The sequence below is a fragment of the Melanotaenia boesemani genome, chromosome 21 (assembly GCF_017639745.1).
Source record: "Melanotaenia boesemani isolate fMelBoe1 chromosome 21, fMelBoe1.pri, whole genome shotgun sequence".
Taxonomy (NCBI): Eukaryota; Metazoa; Chordata; class Actinopteri; order Atheriniformes; family Melanotaeniidae; genus Melanotaenia; species Melanotaenia boesemani.
Window position 1 is genome coordinate 23,573,568 of NC_055702.1, and position 24,605 is coordinate 23,598,172.

Below are 24,605 nucleotides of genomic sequence, written 5' to 3' on the forward strand. Positions count from 1 at the left end.
TTCAGGAGACATCTAGAACCTGCAGGATAGTGGCCCTGAAGAGCTGGAACTGGGCATCTCTGTTTCATTTAGAGTTCTATGAATGACAGTGGGATGCATATATAAAAAAGGACGACTTCCTCCTAAAATAGCAGCTAGATATTTATGCTTTTATGCCAACTAGATTTTCAAGATGAGAAGTTTTGCAATTAGAAAAAAAGTGATAATATGAATCCTTGATTAGGATACTCATTAGTTTTCTTGAGGAAAAAGCACCATCATCCTCAGTGTAATGCATTTATTAAGTAAGGACCAAAGTACTGTGGAAGTTTCAGAGTCTGACTTTACTTAAGAGTGGACATCTATAGGTCTTTTTGAACCTGGGTAGAAACAGGGGAATATGAAACAGTTATGAATTATGCTTGATTTGTTGCAACCGCTCAAGATCAGACTGCCTGATGTTACCTGGAAACTCTAAACTATTTCATGTTCTGGTGCATGATTGAGACAGAAACGAACAGCAACTGTTCTGTGAATCACTCTTAAAAACTGGGCTCATTTTTGCCATTGGACTCAAAAACCTCACTCAGATCAAATTATCGGACTATTGAATTATCTCCTTCCACAGCTGTCAAAGCTTCTTTTTATGCCACAACCTTGCCCTCTGTAATCTCGCTTCTCTGTGTTCACTGCTTCCTTTGCTCAGCCTCAAAAACAAATTTCAGAGCAAAACATCACCACAGGTACTTTTCATTTGACTATCTCCTTCCAAATTTTCTTTTAAACACCCAACTTATCACAGTAGATATTAAACTTAACTGGGTCAAGATTACATAAAAAAGGCATTATGTAAAAGGTGTTTGACAGCTGCAGATGCTAAAAGTATATGTGGTATAAAGGGAAGGTTAAAGTGGATTCATTTATGGTATAAACATTTTGTTTTTGTGTGTGTATATAAATGAACTTTTTTGATAACCAGCCAACATGGCTTTTAGATTTCTTGAGTTACAAGCCAGTCAGAATTTCCTCTAGTCACATTTTTTTCAGAGAAAATAAATCAAATCATAAATGCAACTAAATGCATGTATTCAAACACATTTCTTTAAATTTGTATTTTTATAATAAAACAAAAATAAATTAAAAAAAATCAAAAGAAAAACAAAAAACTTTTTTCATTGTTCTCTTTTCCAGCAAGGAACAAAGTGACTTTTGCTCTTAATAATTTTAAATAATCTACTTGAAAATTTGAGCTTATTTAATTTTTAAATCATCTCAAATCCTCTTTGTCAGACCTCTGTCTTTTCTTGTAACCAGCCTTTGTCTTTACACCATCTAACACCTGCCATGTTTCAGTTTTTTCCTTCTACACGTCTCTTCCTTTGTTTAGATTTTGCTTCTTATTTAGCAGCACTTTGTTCGGGTGATAGCATTTAAACAACAAGTAAGGATGCATCTTACTTACCTGTAAGATGTGTCATGGCATAGTGGAAGCACTGCCAGGGCAAATAAGTGAAATTATTTGCTACCTGAAAAACTGAATCCACCAAAATTAATTTTAACCCACATTTGGTTTAAGTCACCCATATCTTTTGTCTATAAACATTTTTATAGCCTTTGATCATTTACATTGCAGAGCAAATAGTAGTTTGTTTGTTGAATTAGTGGAAAAGGAAGTACAAATAATTAAATGAATCACATCAGGTGGACAAAACTGAAAAAAAGTAAAAATGTACATTTAGTTTGACAATAACTCTGGAGTGATCTGGTTCATCTGAAGAGGCCACATATATATATATAATATATAAAGAGCAGTTTAGTTTTCATTGTTTTAAAAAAGGACAAACACCTGAGGGATGTTGTTACTGAAGCATAATCAATTAATTCTTTGACTTCTTTGAGTTTAAAGGACGTGTGTGTTTACTGTAATCAGGAAAAGGTGTGCCTAGCTCACTAAGTGCACACAAGAACTGATATTTGCTCATTTGCTATTTTTGTTTGCATGCTGCTTCCAAACAGAGCATCCTCTGCAAACAGCTACGGCGGGGTGGACGGGGTTTAAAGGTTTATGCATTTAAAGGATTTACAACCGCAGTATTAATAGCTCTGTCCTCTGTCTCCCTTATAGGTAACACTGAGCTGAAGAGGAGGAAGGAGGAACAAATAGAAACAGACCCAGAGCTTCTCATCAGCTGTGAGAGAGAGCAATGAAGACCCAAAGTTTCAGCTTATATTTGCGTTTCAGTGTGTGAGAAGCTTTTTGTCCATGCCAGCAGGACCTGAATGACAAATGGCAGATTACAGCGGTTTGACTCCATGTACAAAACCGCTCGCATTTATTACTCATTAGAGAACTTCCTGTGGCATGAACAGAGGTCATGGTCCATACATTATAAACAGAGGCATTTAAACTTCTGTGATTGTCTCTGTTGTTTGCTGTCTGTACACTTTGTGTTGTAATGAGTCAACCTGCATGCAAAAGTGTTGTTGAAGCTCTCCTTACACAATGGAGAAATCATGCTGTTGATTCACAAGAGATATAAAGTCATTATTGATGCATTTTGTTACATCAATAGTTAAATTGTATTTTTTCTTAAAGGGAAATCAATTGTCATTATAGTTAAACTGACATGGAAAGAAAATCCGACACCCTCAGCTGCAGTTAAGTGACAGGAGACATAAATATTTGAAAAAATGAGGACAAAACAGTCATTTCCTTTTAATTTATACATATATATTTAATAAATAGAAGGATGCAATAAATCCTTCCCAAATATCACATGGACTGCAAAAGCCATAACAATGATCTTTCTGTACCACAAACTCTGAGACTCAAAAACTATTAAAAGCACATTGAGTCACACAGTTACAGTAAATGACTGGATGTGTCTTTATTACATAAAGGATGCACATAAAAAAAAAGCCCTAACAAATGCACAGTGTTGCATAAATGGTAAAAACTTCTCAGTGAAGATGTCTGGTAAAATATATGGTTTGTGTAAGATGGAAATTGGGAAGAAAACGTTTCAAAGTTTTAAAGCTTAAAAAGGAAAATAGACAGTTGGTTTTGCTCTCTCCACAGAAACTAAATGAAAAAACAAAAGAAAACTGCTTTAGATTCACAGAGGGATTTACAAATGTCTGATTTTCTTTGCATGTCAGTACTGTTTTGTGATGCTTCTGAGCATCAGATTCTACAAAATTCTCTGTAAATACTGCAAATGCAAACAGCACCTTTTTTTGAGAGTTGCTTCAGGTTTATTTGGCACCTTTGATGTTGCTGTTGTCATCCCAGGCCAGTTTGATCATCATAGCATAGAATAGATACAAAGAGCGTTAGCAGAGCTGCTGCTCAGAGCCAAGCTGTTACATCTCTATTGATTTATCTCCCAGAGTAACAGAAGACAAGCTGCAATCTTTGCCTGGTTGATCCATCTTTAGTTAATCTATCCTCTGAAGAAATCTTGGTCTTTTGGATGTTTTATATGCAGGAGAACAGAAATAAAAGAAATTTGCACAAATATCACAGAGGGATGGCGAGCTGTGCAAAAGGCTTATGTAGATGGAGCCTACTGGGTTTGCACACATGTAACTGTATATAGACTCACGAGAAATCAACAATGGTTATGCTAATAAGCAGTCGGGTAAAGCCAGATTTTATACCCTGAGATTGAATCTGCCAGGTCACAAATAAACGTATTTACTGGCCACAGATGGCTTTGTGAGCAAGCCAGGGTTTGTTTGCTTTCTCTGCTGTTTGACCGAGCCGTAGGTTACTTGAAACACAAGAGAAGGAAGTGATAATCCCAACACGGTCAAACGGGACAGGCTCCATTCCTGCATATCCTTTCAGCGAGAGCTGAAATTACATGTTTGACTTTTCACCTTCAGCAGCACACACAGCTTATTTGTTGTTCCTGCAATGTCCAAGTTTCACATTATTATTCATGGAAAGATTTGGAGACATTTTTAATACCAAATATGTTTGGACTGTAATTATAAACCACTGCATTCCCGCACTGCAGAGTTTAAGCAATGACGTTGTGAACAGTGGACTGCGGTAAAAACTCTGCAGAACTTAACAAGCTGCACATAACGCAGGCATTTGTATTGATTCAGCTGCAGCTGCATCTAAGTCAATATCTACTTAAATCATACATAAAGAGCCTCTTCATAAACTTTTCATATCAAACTCAGTTGATTTTTTTATGCCCAGAAAATGAAAACAGCTGATCTTCTGTTAAAGGGAATTTTCTAAAAGTCTGGAAAAATAAATGTCATTCCATGGGTATTATCCCGGTTTGGTACAGAATAATAAAACAATGGCGACACACTTGGTTTACGTCTAAATTTACCATGGAGAAATAAACTAATTGAAATTGGAAGATGCAACATTGATGGGACTAAAGGATATCTGGGCCCCTGCTGCTTAAGATTTATTTTTTATTTTTAAATGACAGAACTCTCTAACTTAATGTAGCACAAAATTATCAATTATGGACCAAAATAACAAACAATACTGTATCATATTTAGATTCATCATCTCAGGCATTGTTATTGTGATCGAAACCAGTCATTCAGTCTGCCAATTAATATTCAACCAGTTTATAAAATTGAATCAAAATGCAGCACACTAAATATATTATTTTGGTGGGAAAAAAAAAAAAAGAAAAAACAGAAAATGTGGTGTTTACTTTAAGAAAAGGGCAATCATGACCAGAACCACCATCCCTGCAAAAACAAGACCAATATTTTCTCAGTGTGACAAGTAAGTTTATTCACCACCTGCTGAACTAGTACCACCTCAATGATCATGAAGAATGGTACAAAATATCTGACATGTGGACATTTTTAAACTAATTTTGATCTTCTGCTGATAAAAATATTGGATTGTTAGACCTATTCTGTGTGAAAATTGCAAATTATTTCTACTCATACTGTGATGGACTTAAAACCCCTTCAGTTTAAATTTGAAACAAACTATTTATTTAAAAAAAACCATTTAGACACAACTGTAGGATTTAATCTATACTTTTAAGCAATAATCCTGAAATTAGCTAATGCCAGGCAAAATTTGACCTATCAAAGTAGATTTTTCTTTTTTCTTTATTTTTTTTTTTTTTTAGCCACTTATGATTCATTTTAAACCTTTTGTTGATATCAATGACTTGCCGATATGACTGTGCATCTCTATTCCCAACTTTTATTGCATATTCAGATTATGAAGGGACTTTTGGGTACAAGGTTTCATGTGATGTCAATGAAAAGCCTTAATAAGTTTTTTAAAGAAGTAGGAAGAAAATTGGAAACTAATAGCAAGCATGCATCTTTTTCTAGATAACTAATGTTTGTCCATGTAAAATCCAGCCAAGTGATCCAGTCATAATGTGTTTGAATGCATCTTAATATTTAGAACTAGAGGGACACTTTTCACCAGCGATTAAACACTTAAACCCTTTACATTAATTAGAAATTCCCTCACACCCACTAAGACCTGAGTTAATTTTTTAATGAGAAAATGTTTAATCAATAGCCTATCCAGTGGTCAGTGACTCCAACTGGAGTCACAGCCAATACGTAACTAATTACTTGGTTATTTAATGATTAAGTGCTTATATTCTCTTCCTCAAACCTGCATTGTTGGGGACACAACACCTGGGTGGACACATGCTTCAATGAGGTGCTGAATTCTTGACTTTTTCCATTTCATTAACAGGTTTAAGCAACATCAGTGACTTCCAGACAACTATAGTAATTAACTTCTCAAATGTCCATACTATGTTACGTCAGGCTTGTCAGAAATTGTTGCACTTTCACTCATTAAATTTAGTGGTAATTACTCCAGTTCTGCATCTTTTAGCTCACTGGCAGTGGGAAAAGATTCAACTGGTTTGTTTAATGGGTGTTGAATAAAACCTAAAATTTTATTTAACTTATTCTAGTGTATAATGGTAAAAGAGCCCAAAGGAGCCAGAGTAAAGCATAGAGTTTTTAAATAATTTGGCAGTATGTTAAACCCTTTGCATTACAGATTTCCTTTGATCATCATCAGCGTTATCTATACAGTAATTATCTGTAAATCCACTCCCATTCAAAGCTAAATATCTGAAGTCTTTTCAAATGCATATCACCTTTAATTAATATATTATATTAAATATATATCTAACAAATCAAAGTTGGAATACAGGGTTCAAAAAATACGTTTCAAATGCATGTTGATGTAGCCAAATGATAATTTCATCTTGTGAATTATTATACTTGTAACAGATCATGGTTTATGCATCGTGCCAGTCTCCTCCTGCCCATGTGGAGTATGATGAAATAACTGATCACAGGCACACACAGTCCAGCCGGGTTTTCTCTGCCCTTTGCTGATGTTGGATTTAAATTTAAGTGCATTCTCTCTGTGAGTGACACAGAACATGGACGTTCAGTAAAGTACAGAGCAAAACTGTGGCTGTGGTTGTGTTATCCTCTGTCTGTGGAAGACAATGATTGATGTAAACGATGTGCACTCATTAAAGAAACTGTTTCACCTCTGTCTCTGTTTTCTTTGCAAATAAGATGGTAATCTGTGGAATACATTTGTTCAATCGTATTTTCTGTTTTACCCTGTAGCAATGAAAGGTTATCTGAATGAACCTGCTTAACATCCCTAATAATGTTGCAGAAAACTAAGTTAAAGTTAAAGATATTATATGGATGTGCATAATACATGAAGAAGGGATAGGAATATAATGAGTATGCTGTTCTCCCTTCTATTTTCTAACATTAATTAATAGTGGAGTCATGCTTTGCAGGCATATAAAGCCATATATATAAAGACATGACAAACAGTTCAGGGTGATGCAGGTTTGCTAGTGTGATATGGTTTCACTGCTGTATTTACTTTGCAAAGGATATAATGGGAGCAAAGTTTTATGGATTTAAGGCTCCCCTTGATGCCTGTGTATTGGTTGTTATTTTGTTTATTGCTAATGTACAGTACATGCTTATGTTTATGCTGGACCTGTCAAGGGGAAACAAAGGTGGACTGAAGGGAAGAAAAGAGAAATCTGGCTACAGACAGAGAGTTAGAGCAGTCACTGAGAATCCAGACTAACAGCTGCTACATCTGTAATGAAACATAAAAGAGAACAGCAGCTTCCATAGAAAAAACAGAGCAGAAAATCATCAGGAGCACCTATATTATGAAAAGCTGAGAAAAACATGATTCAGCAGCTATTTTTTCAGCTATTAAACCAGACACACATGTTAACTGTTAACCTAATTTGCCTCTGACTCAGTTGTTAGGAAGCATATCTTGAAATCAGTGCTAGGCACGTTACTTTAAAAAAGTAATTAATTATAGTTAATAGTTACATCTTGCAAAAAGTAACAGTCTTAGTAACTGAGTTACAGTATTATAAATGTAATTAATTACTTGGAAAAGTAACTACTTTGTTACTTTTTAAAAAATGTTCAAATATGCTTACAGCCACCATGGAAAACACATTGTTTGAAGTTATGATGAACATTTCTCATTACGTTTTTGTCTTTTATCTCTGTGAGGGACAAGTGGTGTCTGTGGTTCCATATTAAAACATTTCTTCTGTTTTTTTTTCTGGACTGGCCGTTGCTGCGTTTCCTGGTCGTTTGTGTTAGTGGCTGTGCACACTGACCGGGTCCGCTCCTTCACGGTCATCCGGGCGGTGACCCAGGGAGAAGTGGTGATGAGCGGTGAGGAGGAAAGTGTTTGCCAGTGGAAAAAAATTGATAGTAAAAATAATAAAAAGTTAATAATAAAGCCTTAATTTTGTACACATTTCTTTCAGGTTGTAGTCTGCAAAGTACAACAGTGTCCAATGGAGGTCTCTTAACGTACAAGGACTAGATTAGAATATGACTTTCTAGAGCAGCTAAAAGAATAATAAAATCAACAAAAGTTGTTTGAGGAATTATATTAATGTGAGGTTATCTACTGAACAAATAAAGATGAACACATCATCAATATCAGGCTGGAACATTTTCTTAGAAGTTTCTTGGAAAACCAACTGATTGTTTGTTCCACCCATGTGTTTAAAAAAGGCATTCTCACCAAACAAGCTGTTGGATCTGAGCGGGTCATCCAACTGATTGCCTGGTTCAAATAGAATAAAGAGTCTGTGATAAAAGGTGCGGACCTACTTCACTTGCACCTGGTCACAACACAGCAACTATTGTACTCAAACACTGAGTGTATCCTCCAGTTGAGTCATATCACTCACCCAAAACCAAAACTAATCTTATCTTGCAAATGTAACACACTGTCAGTAATGTTTTATCCTCAATAACGGTAGCGGCGTAACAATGGAAAGAGTAATTACTTAGATTACCAGTTACTGAAAAGTGTAACGCCATTAGGAACACTGTTTATTTTAACAGTTACTGCCATCAATACTTGAAATATAAGTAACACATTGAAACAAGCTTAAATATTCACCTTTTGCACATTTTGTCCTTCTTCTTAGCCAGAGGGTTGATGTTTCGATCCTCAGCCTGTCAAGCTCATGTCGAGGTGTCCCTGAGCAAGACATCAAACCCCAAATTGATCCTGATGGGTCGTGGTTGAGCACCTTGCATGGCAGCTTCCACCATCAGTGTGTGAATGTGTGTGTGAATGGGTGAATGTGATGTATTTTGTAAAGCGCTTTGGGTAAAAGGGCTATATAGGTACAGACCGTTTACCATTATCTTGGTTACTATAGAAACTTAGCTTATAACCTATAAAGACTCAAAGCTTCATTATAAAATCAAGTTGCGTAACTTTCAGCTGTCATTGATTCATTCATTTATTCCAGATTTATTTACATTTGCATAGATAAAAAAGGAATTTTGTTCAAGCATAACATTGCCTAGCACTGATGACAAAAGTGCAATCCAAAGCAGTGGTAGCCTAGCGGTTACAGAGGTGGTCTGGAGGCTGGCAACTGAGGCGAACCACTGTGAGTTTCTGAGCAAGGCCCTTGAACCCCAACTGCTCCCCAGGCACTGGCAGCCCACTGCTCCTAGAGTAAGTGGATGGATGAAATACAGAGAAGGGATTTCACAGCTGGGGTTCTGGCCCGTATGGGCCTGTACCTTCTACCAGGGTAGATTCCTACTTTTCTTAAGTCAACAAACCAAAATACTCAAACTTGTGTTAAAATGGCTTAGTGTCCACAGTAGCAGCAATAGCTATAGTAACACCAGTAGCCACATGATGATGATTGCATGATATAACTGCCCTGAAAAGATGTCATGGCTGCCTATTAGCATGCAGGCCTAAGTCACTCTTAATATCTAGAAATTAAATGTCATATATATGGACAGTTTGTCCCTTTATAACCAGGTGAAAAATTCTGACATATAACCCTAAGAGTTACTATAGGGGTCAACAATGACGACTGCATAATAACTCCAGTGCATACCCACATTTCCTCTACAAAAATTAGCAAACAATTGAACAGATAAATTTACAGCATGCAAAATGTACTTTATAGCATAATTACAGTTTGAGTTGTCCTCATCTCTGTGCTGAAAGCAGTCTCTTAGCTGGCATCCCTAGAGATCTACTTCTAATTAGCATTTTGAGACAGCGTATGCTCTTCAGGTCACGTAACAGGACTGAAGCAGGAAATGGTACAAAAGTAGCAAAGAATCTGATGAATGCAGTTTCAGTTCATTTCACAAAATGCTTGTTGTTATTCTGATATAGTGCCTTTATACATGCTGTTTTTTTTTTTTTTTTAATAACTAAAAAGAAACACACGCTGTATATCTGGCCAGATATACAGCATGTCTCTGTCTCACAAGGTAGGGTGCATAAACTATTCAATAAATTCTTTCACTTGTGTATCTTTATTTCTACATCATATTAATGAAAGATAAATTTGTGGGTTTAGGTGATCTAAACAACATGGCTGTGGGGTTTTGGTAGAAGTAAGGTATATTCTGGTGGGACAATAGATATCAGAAACTACCATCAAAACAACTTTACCAGTAAACATTTGCTTTATTGGTATTTTGTCACCTTTGTTGTTTTTTGTCCCAGTTAGTACATGATTCTTGAGCAGAAATCCCAGCTGCAGACACTTCTTCCAGGCTGCTAGGATGAGCTTTTCTAGCCTGATTCTAAAGATTAGAGTTGTTAACTTTGTCTTCTGTTACAGCAGCTGCTTTCTGCCCCCAGACACCAAAGTTGTCAACATGGAAAGTTTTGCCCGGGTGTGATTCCAGACCACTTACATAACAATGACATTTTCTTTGAAAAGGAAGGGAAAGAATCTTTAGCCTTAAATCTATCCAATAGCATCTTAGTTAGCCTGTTTCACTAGCTGACTTTTCTCAGACATCTTGTCTTATCCTTTTCTGTTCTTCTGAAATATCTGTGCTCCAAAAGTATTAGTTGGTTCATTTGTTTGGTTAGACATGAGAAACATAATCAGTTCAGTATATCAAATCAAACATTTTTAATCCTGCAGGTCTTGTGGTTTCCAAACACATCCTTGATTATAGCATGATTATTATTATGATGTGCTCTGCATCAGTGGTTTACAAGCTGTGGATTCTCAATCTTAGAAAAGATTATGAAGGCTGTCCTATACAGAGATTATGTACTGCATGTCTATTGGTGACTTATGAAAGGTTAGGGCTAATTGGTGGGCAGCACAAGCCACAGCTATAATCTTAGTGTAGCTGTTTGTAAGTAATCTTTAAATACGGCTGTTTAGTTGGTGAGTAAATCACACTGTTGATTATGGTACAATATCCAGTTTATAGGGGGTTTATAGGGGATAGGGATGCACTGATACCGATCAGTATTGGATTGCAGTATATGCGTGTACTCAGTATTCAAAAAAGCTCTTAGATACTACAAAACTGATCCCAATGTGAAAAAAAGAGATTAATCTGTGTAATTGAAACGCATTTTTTTAAATGCACAAACACATAAACCACTAAAATTTGCTAACATGGGTGTCAGTGTGAGGCTGACACCCATGTTAGCAAACGCAACATTATAGTACTCCCAGTGTTGCCAACTTAGCGACTTTGTTGCTGGATTTTTCAGACCCCTCTAACAACTTTTTTTTTTAAAAAAACAAAAACAACTAGCGACAAATCTAGTGACTTTTTCTGGTATTATTGGAGGCTTTTACAAACTGACGTGAAAGACCATAGTTTATTCTTCTCAATGAGGAATGGGTGCTGTGCAGGCTCCTCTCCCGTCCAAAAGCAGTCAGAAGAGGCTTGGTCTTCAGCAGCACACAGCTCCCAGCTGCATTCAGAGCAGATGATCATGTCGGTTTCATGGCTAGGCTGAAAATGAAACACGTAAAGCTGCTGCTGGCTGATCCCATAATGTCTATTAATGAAGAGTGAGGACAAAAATATGTAAAAAGTTAAAAGTGCTGGAGCATGTTGTTGCAGACTCCAAATTAAAAGAAACAAACTACACTTAATAAAACTAAACTAAAAAACAAAGAAAATATTGACAGCATAATTTATTTTTATTCTAAAATGATCTTTTTTTTCTGTTCTGAACATTTTAAGGTTGTTTTAAATCAATTTTTGCCACTCCTATGGCATTCCTCTCCGCAGCATCCTCCATTACAACTATATGCATCAGGTTGACTATGCAAATAAGATCATGATGTCATTCAGCAACTTCAAGCCACTTTTAGGACAGCCAATAGCTACTTTTCTTACTGAGAATTTGGCAATTGTGAGCACTCCTGACCACAGATCAGCCCTGCTCTCTGAGCTTAAGATGTCCTTCCAAAAACTTAACGACAACTTGGACAGAGTTCAAACAACCATCGCTAGCCACCACAACAGAATGATGTCACTAAAAGAAAATGCTGATAGTATTTATCAGCTGTAGGAGGTAGAAACTTTATGCACTTAACTTTAAATTGATAACAGGAAGCTGTAAAGGCTAAGCTAACCCACCTGGAGAGAAAAGCAGATGGTGCAATGCTCGGCTGACTGGGCTCCCCGAGGAAATTGAAGGTCCACAACCTACAAAGTTCTGTTCGAAACTTCTGCAAGAGGCCATGAGGAAATCTTACCTACCGCACCTGAACTGGACCGATCTCGCAGCAGTGTGACCCTCAAACCAAAGCTACGACTTGTTATCCTCATGCTTCCACCACTTCCAGAGAAGGGAATGGCTGGTCTGGAAGGCTCGGAGGAAAGGTACTTCGCTTTACCAGGGTCATTCATTCAGAGTTTATGAAGACTACACCTAGAGGTGCTCAACCAGAGGAAGGAATATAAGAAAGTGATGTCCTTCCTTTACAAGATGGGACTGAACTTTCCTGAACCCTGCCATGCTTCGCATCACCCAGCAGGACGTCTCCCATGTCAGCGACTGAGGCAGAAAAGTTCATCCAAGCATTTGGTAGAACCTCCCAACTGTTTACTTGATCAGTGCTGGAGTTAAAAATATGATGATCAGTGTTTCCTATACACAATTACACCTACCTTAAATTCAACTATTAATCACAATCATTTTAAGTATTCTCCTTTTTAATTTAACTTTTCATTTTATTTAATTTTTTTCCCCTCTGCCTAACATTTTTAATTAATTCTGTTTAAGAAATTCATTAGTCATGCCATATTAAAATCTGACTTTGGCATTATCTTGGCAAAAGAACCTTATTTTTGGGGATGTGCTTTATAACAGGATAAACTCTTTTTTTTAAACAATGATAATGATTCTTTGATCAAATTATATATATATATATATATATATATATATATATATATATATATATATATATATATATATATATATATATATTAGGAAATTCCAAGTATCAGACTAAACAAATCCAACCAAGCCACACTGTTTAAAACCAAGTCCTACCTTATCCCATGAATCTATACATATTTAGTTACCAAATAAGAGAAACTCATGACTGCCATGTCAGTCCAATTAAATTAAACCATGCTCAGAGTTTTAGGGATGGAATATAATTCCTGTTTACATTGATGGCTGTGATAGTAAACCATTAAAAACAAATGTTGCTATCTGCCGTGCAGACCAGGTCCAATAACAGAATACATGTCAGGCAGCTCAGAAAATACATTGGCACATATTAATTTAATGAGTTCATTAGTTGAACTGGTATTTATGGGATTCTTCAACAAACTATATGTTTCTATGCCAGAAATGCAAATCAAGTCACAGGACACATCTGTGCTCACATCTATTCATAGACTAATTATCTGCAATGATTTAATCTTGATGGATGGCTCGTCTGACTCAAAGCATGGCGGCTGCAATACAGTAAATAATTATTCCTCTGGTCAGTTGTGACATTCGGAAAAACAGAACAAAAATGACTTTGTTATTCATCAACATTTACATTAGTGCTAAAGACAAAATCTCTTGGTTTGACCTTTCCAACTTCTGTTAGCATCCTAGAAGTTCAGATGGAATTGAAATGTTAATATGTGTGGCGGTACAACTTTTTTTTTTTTTTTTTTTTTTTTTTGAGCCACTTAGGAAAGTTCCCCATAATCCCATAACTGCATTTAATATAACTTTAATATCAGTAGAGTCCATCATTGAAATTGCTAAACAAAAAACAAACCAAAAAATAAGGCACGAAAAAAAGAATGATGAAATGGTGCCACAGGAGATAAGTAGACGTTGATAACTTACTTACAAAGCAATGTTCTTCATAAACGATATCATTAAGTTGCACTCATAGGACAAGAGGATGCAACAAGACCAGATAAGAAGAAAAAAATAGACTGTAGTGCAGCCGAGTCTCAAACTAAATCATGGTCAGCTACTGTGATTTAAATCAAACATCCTTGTGCTTCTTCCTCTCCAAGGTTTAGAACACAATGCACTGATGATACTAAATAAGGCCTCTCTTTTGTTTTATTTGCTTCTATACATCCACATAAACTCAGCCACTTTATCAGGTCCACCTTCTTAGTACTGTGTTGGACACTTTTTTCCTTCAGAACTATTTTATTTCTTGGTTTTATAGATTCAACAAGTTGTTGGAAACATTCCTCTGAGGTTTTGCTCCATATTGACATGACAGCATCACACAGTTGCTGCAGGTTTGTCGGCTGCATGAGAATCTTCAGTTCCACCTGTAAAATGTAGTCAGTGAACTCATCATCTTGTTCAAGAAACCTTCATCTTGTACATTTGATTCATTATGTGCTTAGACAGACGTGGTGATCACAGAGATTCTCAAAGTTTCTTGTGAATAAAAACTACGACACGGAAGTTAATGGCATGCAACTGTGCAATGTAATCTAGTTTCATCCACAATTAAAAAAAAAAGAAAAACATCTCTTTGTGGTGGTAAATACTGATATTGTGGTCAGTAAAGCTATGAGATGTGAATTGAAAAGAAAACATTCTGTGGGCAGTGACTAAACAGTACAATGCCATTCTTTCCTGCTGGTGCTGGTGCAGCATTGTTGCCTTGGTGACAAGTGCAGACAGATGAAACCAAAAGGCAGTCTCCTCATCATGACCTTGGGAATGCTTCTTCAGACACGACACTCTTCTTTATAATGCTGATAGCTGCCATATTCATTAAATGACTGATAATCCTCTTCACAATTTACTGGGTTATTTTCAACCTGCCACACGGTTCATAACGTCCATTTATAGGACTGAAAACTGAATACCCTGTGCAGTATGGATTATATAGTCCGACTAGCATGCACATATTCTTTACATCAACCCTTCCGACTTATAGATTTATTGCTAAATTAATTAAAACCTGAATTTTGCTACATCCAACAGGCTACAAGGTAAATGTATTAAAATTAAAACAAAATTATTATCTTCCAAAAACTATTCAGTTACTTAATTCAGTACTTTGTTCAAGCCCCTGAGCAGCTGTTGCAAAGGCTAAAGATGTTAAGTCTTTAAGCCGCCGCAGTCTCGATGGTGGCAGATGCCACAGCCACTGTCACAGGCTGTGGGTAGTGACCGGAAGAACAGATCCCAGATAAAAGCAGCTGAAATGAGTTTCCTCCGCAGGGTGTGTGGTCTCTCCCTCCCTTGGGTGAGAAGCTCATCTGGGAGGGCTCAGAGTAGAGCTGCTGCTCCTCCACATTAAAAGGAGCCAGATATGGTGGCGTGGGCATCTGGTTCTCAGGGAAGACCCAGGACAAGTTGAAGGGACTGTGTGTCTTTGCTGATCTGGGAATGGATGCTGTCCAGCAACCCTACCTCAGATAAGCTGTAGAAGATGAATGGATTGTTCTAATTTAACTATAATTGAACTATAGTGAATAGTAATGAATTGGACTGTATCTGTACAGGCAACTTCAGACGACTTTGTAGCGAATTGGTGCTAAACAAATAAAGTCAAACTGAATATTTTATTCACAATGGAAGAAAAAAAAACAGGGAATCAGACATTTGATCATTTCATGAAAGATTTCAGCTCATCTGTCCTTGAACTGACAGTTTCTGAACAAACAAAATAGCACTTGAAAATACATACACATGTCTTGGCTCTTATTTGTTACCTTCGTTTACAAAGCTGTACTTAATGAATAGGATTGTTCTTATGCAATATTTTTGCCTTTTGGGGGGGGGCTTTGTTACCATTTTTGTCTTAAATCAGGTATTTCAAACTCAAATACACAGTGGGCCAAAATGAAAAGAAATTGAGTAGCTTTGCAGAGGGTAAGAAAGACTGCAGAAAAATGAACCAACTGAATTCTGCCCTCTTTGGGGGCATATGTAGCCCAAGGCTTCTCAGTAGCACAAAATAAATTTTAAAATCCAGCTCACGAACTTTTTGCTATCCTCTGGCAGGAAATTCAGAAGCCTGAAATCCCACACCAACAGGCTTAAAACCAGTTATTATATGTTAACTATTAAGGCTGATCAACCAAGCAGCAGACAGATTATCACCCATCAGGTGAATGCAATGTTTTATTCTTTAGACAGTACGTCTCATTTTAATCTTAATATACTGTTTCAGTTATGTGTCTTTTCATACCTAGAACGGCAAATTCTGTTGTATTTTTAATGCAATTACAATAAAAATACAAATTAGGGCTGTCATTTTAACGCGTTAATTAGATCAATTAATTAGAGCGTAAAATAACGCGTTATAAATTTTAACGCACGATTAATTATGCAATTCGAACATTTTAGAGTTGGCCACTTTGACCCCCGAACATGCGACTGGTTACGTCACTTCATGCGCCGTTAGTAGAGGCTAGTCCATACAACAAACAGAGCGGGCTGAGGTGAGCACAGAGAAATGGAGAAGAGTGCAGGTGATGCGAGCCAATCTTTGCTGGGGCCATTGAACGGCAAGTTTATTTACAAGAAGAACGCAGATGGGACAGTCAACAAAAACACGGTTATTTGTAGCTTATGTAGAAAAGAATTTGCTTTTCATCGAAGCTGCTCTAGCCTGACTTATCATTTAAACGCTAAACATGTTTGGGCAGGTTCCAGCGCTAACGTTGCGACTGCTAGTACTTCTAGCGCTCTTCGCCAACCCAAACTTACAGACTATGGTAAACGACTAAGCAAAGGCACCACAGATAAACTGACAAACTCGATCGCTAAGTGGATAGCAGGTGATTGCAGGCCAATTTCAATCGTGGAAGATGAGGGGCTAAATGAGGCGTTTCAGATAGCGTCGTCGGATGCAACATTCAGGTTACCTTCGAGAGGTACGGTAATGAAAAAAATCCATCAGTTGTATAGTGATGAAAGGAAAGCAAAAGAAGAACTGTTGGCAGGTTCAAGCAACCATGTGTCCTTAACAGGAGATCACTGGACGTCGGTGAGCAACCATAATTATTTGGGGGTCACAGCACATCTAATCGATAGTGAGTGGAAGCTTAAATCTTTTGCATTAACTGTGTGCAAAACAACGACCCGCCATTATGCAGATGCGTGTGCCGAGCAGTTTGAAGCTGTGATAAAGGACTGGAAAATAGAAAGCAAAGTGTCAACCATCGGGACTGATAGCGCAAGAACCATGGTCGCGGCAGCACGCCGGATGCCTTACGAGCATATTCCATGTGCAGCTCATATGCTCCAAAGAACCATTACAATTTGCCTTGAGGACAGCAGCTTTGACACCGCCCTGGCAAAGTGCCGCAAAATAGTCGGACACTTCAAGCACAGCCCTGCCAGCACAGAAGAACTGCACCAGCAGCAGGCAGCCCTCGGACAAGCCAGAGAGCCATTGATTCAAGACGTATCCACAAGGTGAGACTGTCCACTACTATCTATAGTTTTTTGCTCCTAAAGTGTGTGTGTGTGTCAATAAATCGATCACTTTAATTTTTGTAAAACCCAATATTGCAACAAACATTGTCTCAAAGGGGCTGAAAAAATAAAAATAACAGTAACATCTATAAAAAATATAAATAACGTAAACAATAAAAATACCAATAACAACAGTAACAATGTGTGTGTGTGTGTGTGCTTTAACTATTGTACAATGTGTTTCTCAAAAGCTAAAGCCCCTTGTGGGACTAATGCAGTTTTTGTTTCATTTTATTATAAGATGGAATTCAACCCTCTTAATGGTCTCACGGTACCTACGGAACCAGGAGGCTGTGAACACCACTTTGGCTCAACAGAAGCACAACCTGGCCACACTGACCAACCTAGAGTGTGTCAAACTACAGAAGCTGGAGGATGTTCTTGAACCCTGCAGGTATGTCCCTTTTTGTCGCTCTCTCTCACATATACACATCCTTTCGCACACCTCACCTCTCATTCTCTCTTCCACCTGTTATACACTCAGCTCTGCCTCTGTGTCATACAACTCTCTCTCTTTCTCACTCTTGCACACAATTCTTCTCTCTCCTTTAATTTTCTCTTCTGCTCCTTCCTACATCTTTCTCTATCTTCACTCACAAACCTCATATCTCCCATCCTTCTCATACTCTCTACTCATTTACACACAAATACACAAACAGACCTCACCTCTCTCTGCACTTTTCATACACTCATATCCCCCTCCCTCCCATACACCTTTTACTCACACTTTAGCTCACACATACACATGCACACACACCCACAATACCACTAATGGATATGAGTTCATTATTGCCCTGTATTTGTTCTACTGCAGGTATGTGACGGAGCTCCTGGGAGGGGAGTCTTATGTGTCATGCTCTGTGGTGCTCCCCGCACTCTGCCATCTTAAACGTGTTATGGAGCCCACTGATGAGGATCAAGGCTACATGATGAAGTTCAAGACCACCTTTTTGAAGGACTTAGACACACGCAAGGCCAACATCAACAACAGATGGCTGAAGATGGCAACTGCCCTTGACCCGCGATTCAAGGACTTGAAGAGCATACCCAAGGATGAGAGAGACGAGGTATGTGGGTGACTGAGACGTTCAGTGTTTTGGAAGTTTAAAAAGTGTCAAGCAAAAGCTAACTTTCCATCTTTTAAGGTGTGGACCTGGCTTGGAGAGATGCTAGCAGAAGCAGGACCTGCTCCTGCTCAACCCACAGAGGACGAGCCAGCAGCCAAGAAGAGCCTGCTCCTGCTATGTTCTTCAGACTCTGACTCGGACAAGGAGGAGCCGAGGCTGCTAGCCCGTTACAAAGCTGAGCCTTGCATTGGAATGCGTGAGTGTCCACTGGAGTGGTGGGCAGCTCACACTAGTGCCTATGGACAGCTGTCTTCTATTGCTCGCAAATACCTGGCTACTCCTGCGACCTCTGTGCCATGCGAGAGACTCTTTTCTCTTGCAGGTAACATCATACAAAAGAAGAGAGCAGCCTTACACTCAGACAATGTAAACAAGCTCGTTTGTCTGAGCAACTGGCTCAAGGAGACTTAGATTCTGTAACTTAAGCAAAGAGGGAAGGTTGATTTGAGGACCTGTAATTGTGGCCCTACTTTCTGTAGTGGGTTTCTGGGTTTGTTATGCCCCACATGATTTTTTTTTTATTTTTTTTTATCTAGAAACAGTGTCATGTCCTCCTAACAAGTAATGCCTCTTGACTTCACGTTCTTGATGTTAAACATTTCAAGGTATGTTATCCTTGTTTTGCTGTTGTTTATTTTATTGAGCACCTGGTTAAGTGCCTAGTGTTATTTATTGTTTTATTAACTTTATTTGCACTGCATTTTTGAATAATGCACCCGTTTTATAGGTTTGCTAGACATTTTTTTTAATTTTATTTATTTATAAAAAACACTGAAAGTGTAATTTGCTTTATGAAGCTTGGTATATATTTTGGGCAAGATGCCCTTTTCAGATGTCAGCAATAAAAGAAATGTGTATTTCATATGCTCTTTTCTTATTTGATTAGTCATTCACTATACTGCAAGTGTTCTAGAATTCAAACTCTTTATTTGGGGGCCGTCAGCAGATATGAGATTAAAATGCGATTAATTAGATTAATTAATTAGAAATCCTGTAATTAATTAGATTAATTTTTTTAATCGTCTGACAGCACTAATACAAATACAATAAAAACACTCTAGTCTAAAAATTCCCAATGGGATACTTTCCTAAATCCTTAAAACCCTGCTAGATCCCCAGTATTGTTACTATCTGGGGTAATGCAAGTCCATATTTATAGCATTATCTGTATGTACTATATATATATATATATATATATATATATATATATATACAGCTACAAGTACCTTGGAATCCCACAAGCAAATGGCAACCTCGAACAGGCCACAAGAAAAGCAGCCACAGCCAAATACCTCCAATGAGTAAGGCAAGTCCTAAGTAGTCAGTTCAATGGCAAGAACAAGGTCTGCGCAATTAACAGCTACCCTTGCCGGTCATCAGGAATAATAAGCTGGACAAAGGAAGAGATTCAGACCACAGATATAAAAACACAAAAGCTGGAGGGTTCCACCCCAAATCCAGCACCCTGAGACTGTACACGAAGCGCAAGGAAGGAGGCAGAGGACTAGTGAGTGTCCTTGAATACATCAGGAAGATGGCCTCAACGGACAAAGTGGTCGGTGAATGTCTCAGGCAGTGGAAAACAGATCATGTGGTGATGGAGGAACCATCATGGGAGGAAAAGCCCCTCCATGGGATGTACCACTGACAGATAACTGAAGTGGCAGATATCGAGAAATCCTAACAATGGCTGGAAAGGGCTGGACTGAAGGACAGCACAGAGGCACTGATCATAGCTGCACAGGAGCAGGCCTTGAGCACCAGAGCAATGGAGGCCCAGATCTACCACACAAGACAAGACCCCAGGTGCAGACTGTGCAAAGAGGCCCCTGAGACAATCCAGCACATAACTGCAGGGTGTAAGATGCTGGCAGGGAAGGCTTACAAGGAGCGTCATAACCAAGTGGCTGGTATAGTGTACAGGAACATCTGTGCGGAGTACAGACTGGAAGCCCAGAGGTCAAGGTGGGAAACACCTCCGAAGGTTGTAGAGAACAACCGAGCTAAGATCCTGTGGGACTTCCAGATCCAGACTGACAAAATGGTAATGGCAAACCAGCCAGACATTGTGGTGATGGACAAACAGCAGAGGAAAGCCGTTGTGGTTGACATCGCAATACCAAGTGATTGCAACATCAGGAAAAAGGAACATGAGAAACTGGAGAAATACCAAGGCCTGAAAGAAGAACTTGAGAAGGCCTGGAAAGTGAAGGCAACAGTGGTGCCCGCGGTCATCGGAGCACTCGGGTCAGTAACCCCCAAACTGGAAGAGTGGCTACAGCAGATCCCAGGACAAACCTCAGACATCTCGGTCCAGAAGAGTGCAGTCCTAGGAGCAGCCAAGATACTGTGCAGGCCCCTCAAGCTCCCAGGCCTCTGGTAGAGGCCCCGAGCTTGGATGGATGAGAGACTTGGATGGATGAGAGACAGCCCACGGAGGGCGAGGGGACAATTATATATATATAATATTTAGAACCACTAACCGACTGATCGTTTTCGCCACTCAGATCCCTGTTCCTCACCAACCTGAACTGAGGACAAAGAGCAGCAGCTATAAAATCTCATTTACTGTGACAGATCTTTTTATGCACAACTCAGAAGAGCACTGACAATGCCAGTGGTGCCCAGTAGCGAGGAGTGTACTGCTTATGCATATAAAATACTGAGGAAATAGATGTAACTTAGCCTGTTTGATTTAAGGCAGCAGCTCTAAACACTGTGGCACAACGATGCCTTCAAGTTAATGCTAATCAAAGCCACCTGTCACTGAGAGACTCAGCAGCTCACGGCTTTGTACAGTGGGAGAAAACTGCTCTGTAGGCCCGAAGTCAAGCTGTTTTCCACCACTGCCCGTCTCTACTGACATAATTCCATGAACTTAAATTATATTGCTTAAAATCTGTGCTGCAGTGTCTCACTTTATAATGCCTGCACCCAATTACAAGCTTTATGTGTGGGAGTATTTCAAATTCGAAATGATAGCCTTAAAGGGGAGCAACTTTAACACCATCAAGGCTTGACCATATCTTTCACACATCACCTTTTTCAACAGGCAAAAAGAAGATAATCTATTCAGTTGACATACCAACGAGAAGATAAAAACACCCAAAATACACAATTTAATTACATAAGGCTGTTCAGTTGTTTCCTTGTCCGCTCCCTCCCTCTGAGATGCAATCTCAGTATGATTCAGCCATTACCATGTGTCATTGTAAGGACAATATTTTCCAAGAGATGGACAGCCTGTGATTCTCAAAGTGCTTCAAATGTCCAACCAAAAGTTAAACTGTTGCCCAGACAATAGAGTCCTGGGTGCCCTCTCTGATTGATTATTTTACTGGGCCAGAAACCAGCTCCATATTTTCCCATTTAAAAGACCTACCTAAATTCTCCCTGTTTGACAGCTATGTATGATCACACTGATGGGAAGGTTTACACAACTAACCTGCACTTTGTCTGCAAGAGCTGCGACAGATCTGATGAATTTCTTTGCTTTTTTACTCTCTTGTGCCTTAACTACGTCCTCAGCCTCAAAACGCTCCTGAAAACTATGAATACATAGAATTCAAAGGATGTTTGCATTCATTTTACCAGTGACAAAACAAAACATAAAAACAGCTATTGAAAGTAAATTTGCATCAATTCACAGCTGAAAATTAGTCCCAGTTGTTTTTGATTGTACACAGTCCTTAAACTAAGAATAATCCTGTCCTCAGAAAACAAAGCAATTAGAGTCAAATGAGCCTCTGCTTAAGAAAGCAAGCCCGGTGGAAGGAAAAACAAGTGTATGTCGAATTTAAAACGTCCAATCTCACTAATTCAGCCTGTGAATAATTAGTAATTTAGGAAGTAAATGACTTTAAATGTGCCACTTAGAACAATTAAGTCTACAGACACACATTGTTAATTATAACAGGCAAAAAGATGAAGTCCCATCAAAATGCTGCTTGCTCTTGGCTGTAAGGTATAAAGCAGAGGAACAGCTGTTTTCTATAAGAATTAAGTCATTCATGTTGCTATAAATATCAGGCCTGGAAGCAGATATTGTTGTATTTAGTATCTGCTTTGCTTTCCAAACAATACAAACAATGCTCTGGTGAAAAAGGTGTTAACAAAACTAATAATGATGCAAAAGCAAGCCCAGGTGTGCCATTCACATTTTATGTATTTTGGAGATGGTATCTGATGATTACAGAGTGTTTTGTGACACAGCGAAGGCTGGTTTTAGCTTCCTGTCCCCAACGGCCAGTTCCACCACCAGAAATCTGAGAGTTGTCTTTCGCAGTTCCATGACATTTTATAAACAAATTGATTATGTTGTAACGACTAGTTTTTATGATTTGTGTTTGCTGAACAAATCTAAACCTTTTCTCAGTCCCTCAAGTCCGGCTTCAGCCCCCTTCAGCTTGTACAAAATATAGCTGCCAGGCTTTTAATAACACATTGCACCTGTCCTCTCTCTCCATTGGCTTCCAGTCAAATTCAGGATTGATTTTAAACTTTTAATGTCAGTTTTTAAAGTTTCTAATGGCCTTACACTATTTTATTTATCTGAGCTTTAAACTGTTTGTGAGCATAGCAGAGCCATAAGCCCCATTTCAACTGATGGGTACAGGTCAGGGCGGGGCGGGACACATTGTTATGTGTTTCCACATGTGAAAACTGGGAAGGGTACCTTAATATCCAACCCAACCCATCCTACTTTTTTGGGACCCTTCAGTTGGGGTGCAGATCTAACCGGCCCGGCCTGAAAGGGTGGAGTTTAACACACTGCAATCCGTTGATTGGTTGACAAAAAAAGGTCACTTCACATGCGATATGGCATGAAAACAAAGCATGAATGGCTCCTTGTTTAGAGCGACAGATTTTCTTTTTGTTGATCAAATCTCACGTTTAAAATACACCGCCAAGAAGAAAGAACACAAACTGTTGCATGAATGCCATTCTCCTCCACTGCTTCCGAGTCGTGTTTTGGTTCTACTTTTATGAATGCGTTGGGCTGCGATGGCGTCATGCTATTACCGTATGTAGCTGGGATGTCTATCAATGTCCCACTGATACTCAGTTATGGTTGGCTCTGGAAACACAACGAGATTACAGTTTACAAACCATATATGCACCTGCTGGTGAAAACGAGGCTTAAGGTCATCCAACCGCTTTTTGCTGGAACCCAGATTTCGACGTAAACACTGGGGTGGACGCGTTTTGTCAGGCTCACCCTGATCTACGTGTTGTTTTGGACCTTGTGCTTTTAAAGTTGAAACTTAAAACCTATTTATGCATGATAGCTTTTAATGTTTAGTAATGTGGTGACACTTATTCTGTTTTATTTTGTTGATTTTTCTACCTTTTTACTTGTTTCTATTTTTTCTATTTTCCTTCTTTTACTAACTTATATTTCTGTATTTACTAGTGTGTTTTCATGTAGTGTTTTTTAGTGATGTTTTATCTTATGTAAAGCACTTTGGCCACTTCTGGGTTGGTGGAAAGGGCTATATGAAGAAAGTATTATTATTATCATTATCTGTGATGGACTGGCAACCTGTCCAGTGTGTACCGTGACTCTCATCTGCTAGTTGCTGGGTAGGCTCCAGCTTCATTGTGATCTGAATTGGACTAAGTGGTATAGAAAATGGATGGACAGATATTATCACCATTAACTCATGAAAACTGCACTTATGACTAATAAAACAGAAGATGGGAAAACAGGACAGACTTTCTCAGCAGTCAGCCGAACTGAATTTATTTAAAAGATCCTATAATACAAGATAATATTCTATATTTTATTAGATTCTGTAATATCAAATGTTGGGAAACAACTTTAAAATGTGAAATTTGTTAGTTCCTTGCAATTAACAAGTATGAAGATTTCTCAGACATAATCACATTTATCCCAAATAACTGCAATTAAATATTTCTTAACCGTGACAGGTTGGCAAATATTAGTCAAACAAAGATCCATTTTAACTGTGACTGACACCACCAGGGACGAATCTAAACTCATCTCATATTTCACTATTTTAAAGAGAGAAATGAAGTGACTATCTCTCCAAAGTCTGTCTTATAAGCAAAAGCTCAGCGAAGAGTGGAAAAACATACGAATAATGATAAAAAAAAAAATACCTTCAGCTTTGAGAAAATAAAACCAAGTGGATATTAGCTTGATCCTAAAGAGTGTTTTTGTAGAATGAGGTCAGTGGATTTGGTTTCTTTGC

General features: G+C 38.3%; 2 protein-coding genes across 2 annotated transcripts in view; both read left to right on the forward strand.

Annotated features, from left to right (window-relative positions):
- Nucleotides 1–6,504, forward strand: part of LOC121632132 (urotensin-2 receptor) — a 78,403-nt gene extending 71,899 nt beyond the window's left edge. The window contains exon 4 of the mRNA XM_041973322.1: nt 2,105–6,504. The gene's annotated coding sequence lies outside the window, so the exon portion shown is untranslated. The remainder of the gene's footprint in view (nt 1–2,104) is intronic.
- A 7,458-nt stretch (nt 6,505–13,962) lies between these two features.
- On the forward strand, nt 13,963–18,801 carry LOC121633030 (E3 SUMO-protein ligase ZBED1-like). The gene is made up of 6 exons (XM_041974890.1): nt 13,963–13,973; nt 16,029–16,772; nt 16,882–17,203; nt 17,505–17,657; nt 18,078–18,330; nt 18,409–18,801. The coding sequence occupies exons 3-6, from the start codon at nt 16,971–16,973 to the stop codon at nt 18,799–18,801; spliced, it is 1,032 nt and encodes a 343-aa protein (XP_041830824.1). The 5' UTR covers nt 13,963–13,973; nt 16,029–16,772; nt 16,882–16,970.
- The last annotated feature ends 5,804 nt before the right edge of the window (nt 18,802–24,605 follow it).

Coding starts and splice junctions, on each gene's coding strand:
- LOC121633030 (XM_041974890.1), top strand. CDS start 16,971: ATGGTCGCGGCAGCACGCCGGATGCCTTACGAGCATATTCCATGTGCA. Junction 17,204..17,504: donor ATTCAAGACGTATCCACAAG/GTGAGACTGTCC, acceptor TTTTATTATAAG/ATGGAATTCAACCCTCTTAA. Junction 18,331..18,408: donor CCAAGGATGAGAGAGACGAG/GTATGTGGGTGA, acceptor CCATCTTTTAAG/GTGTGGACCTGGCTTGGAGA.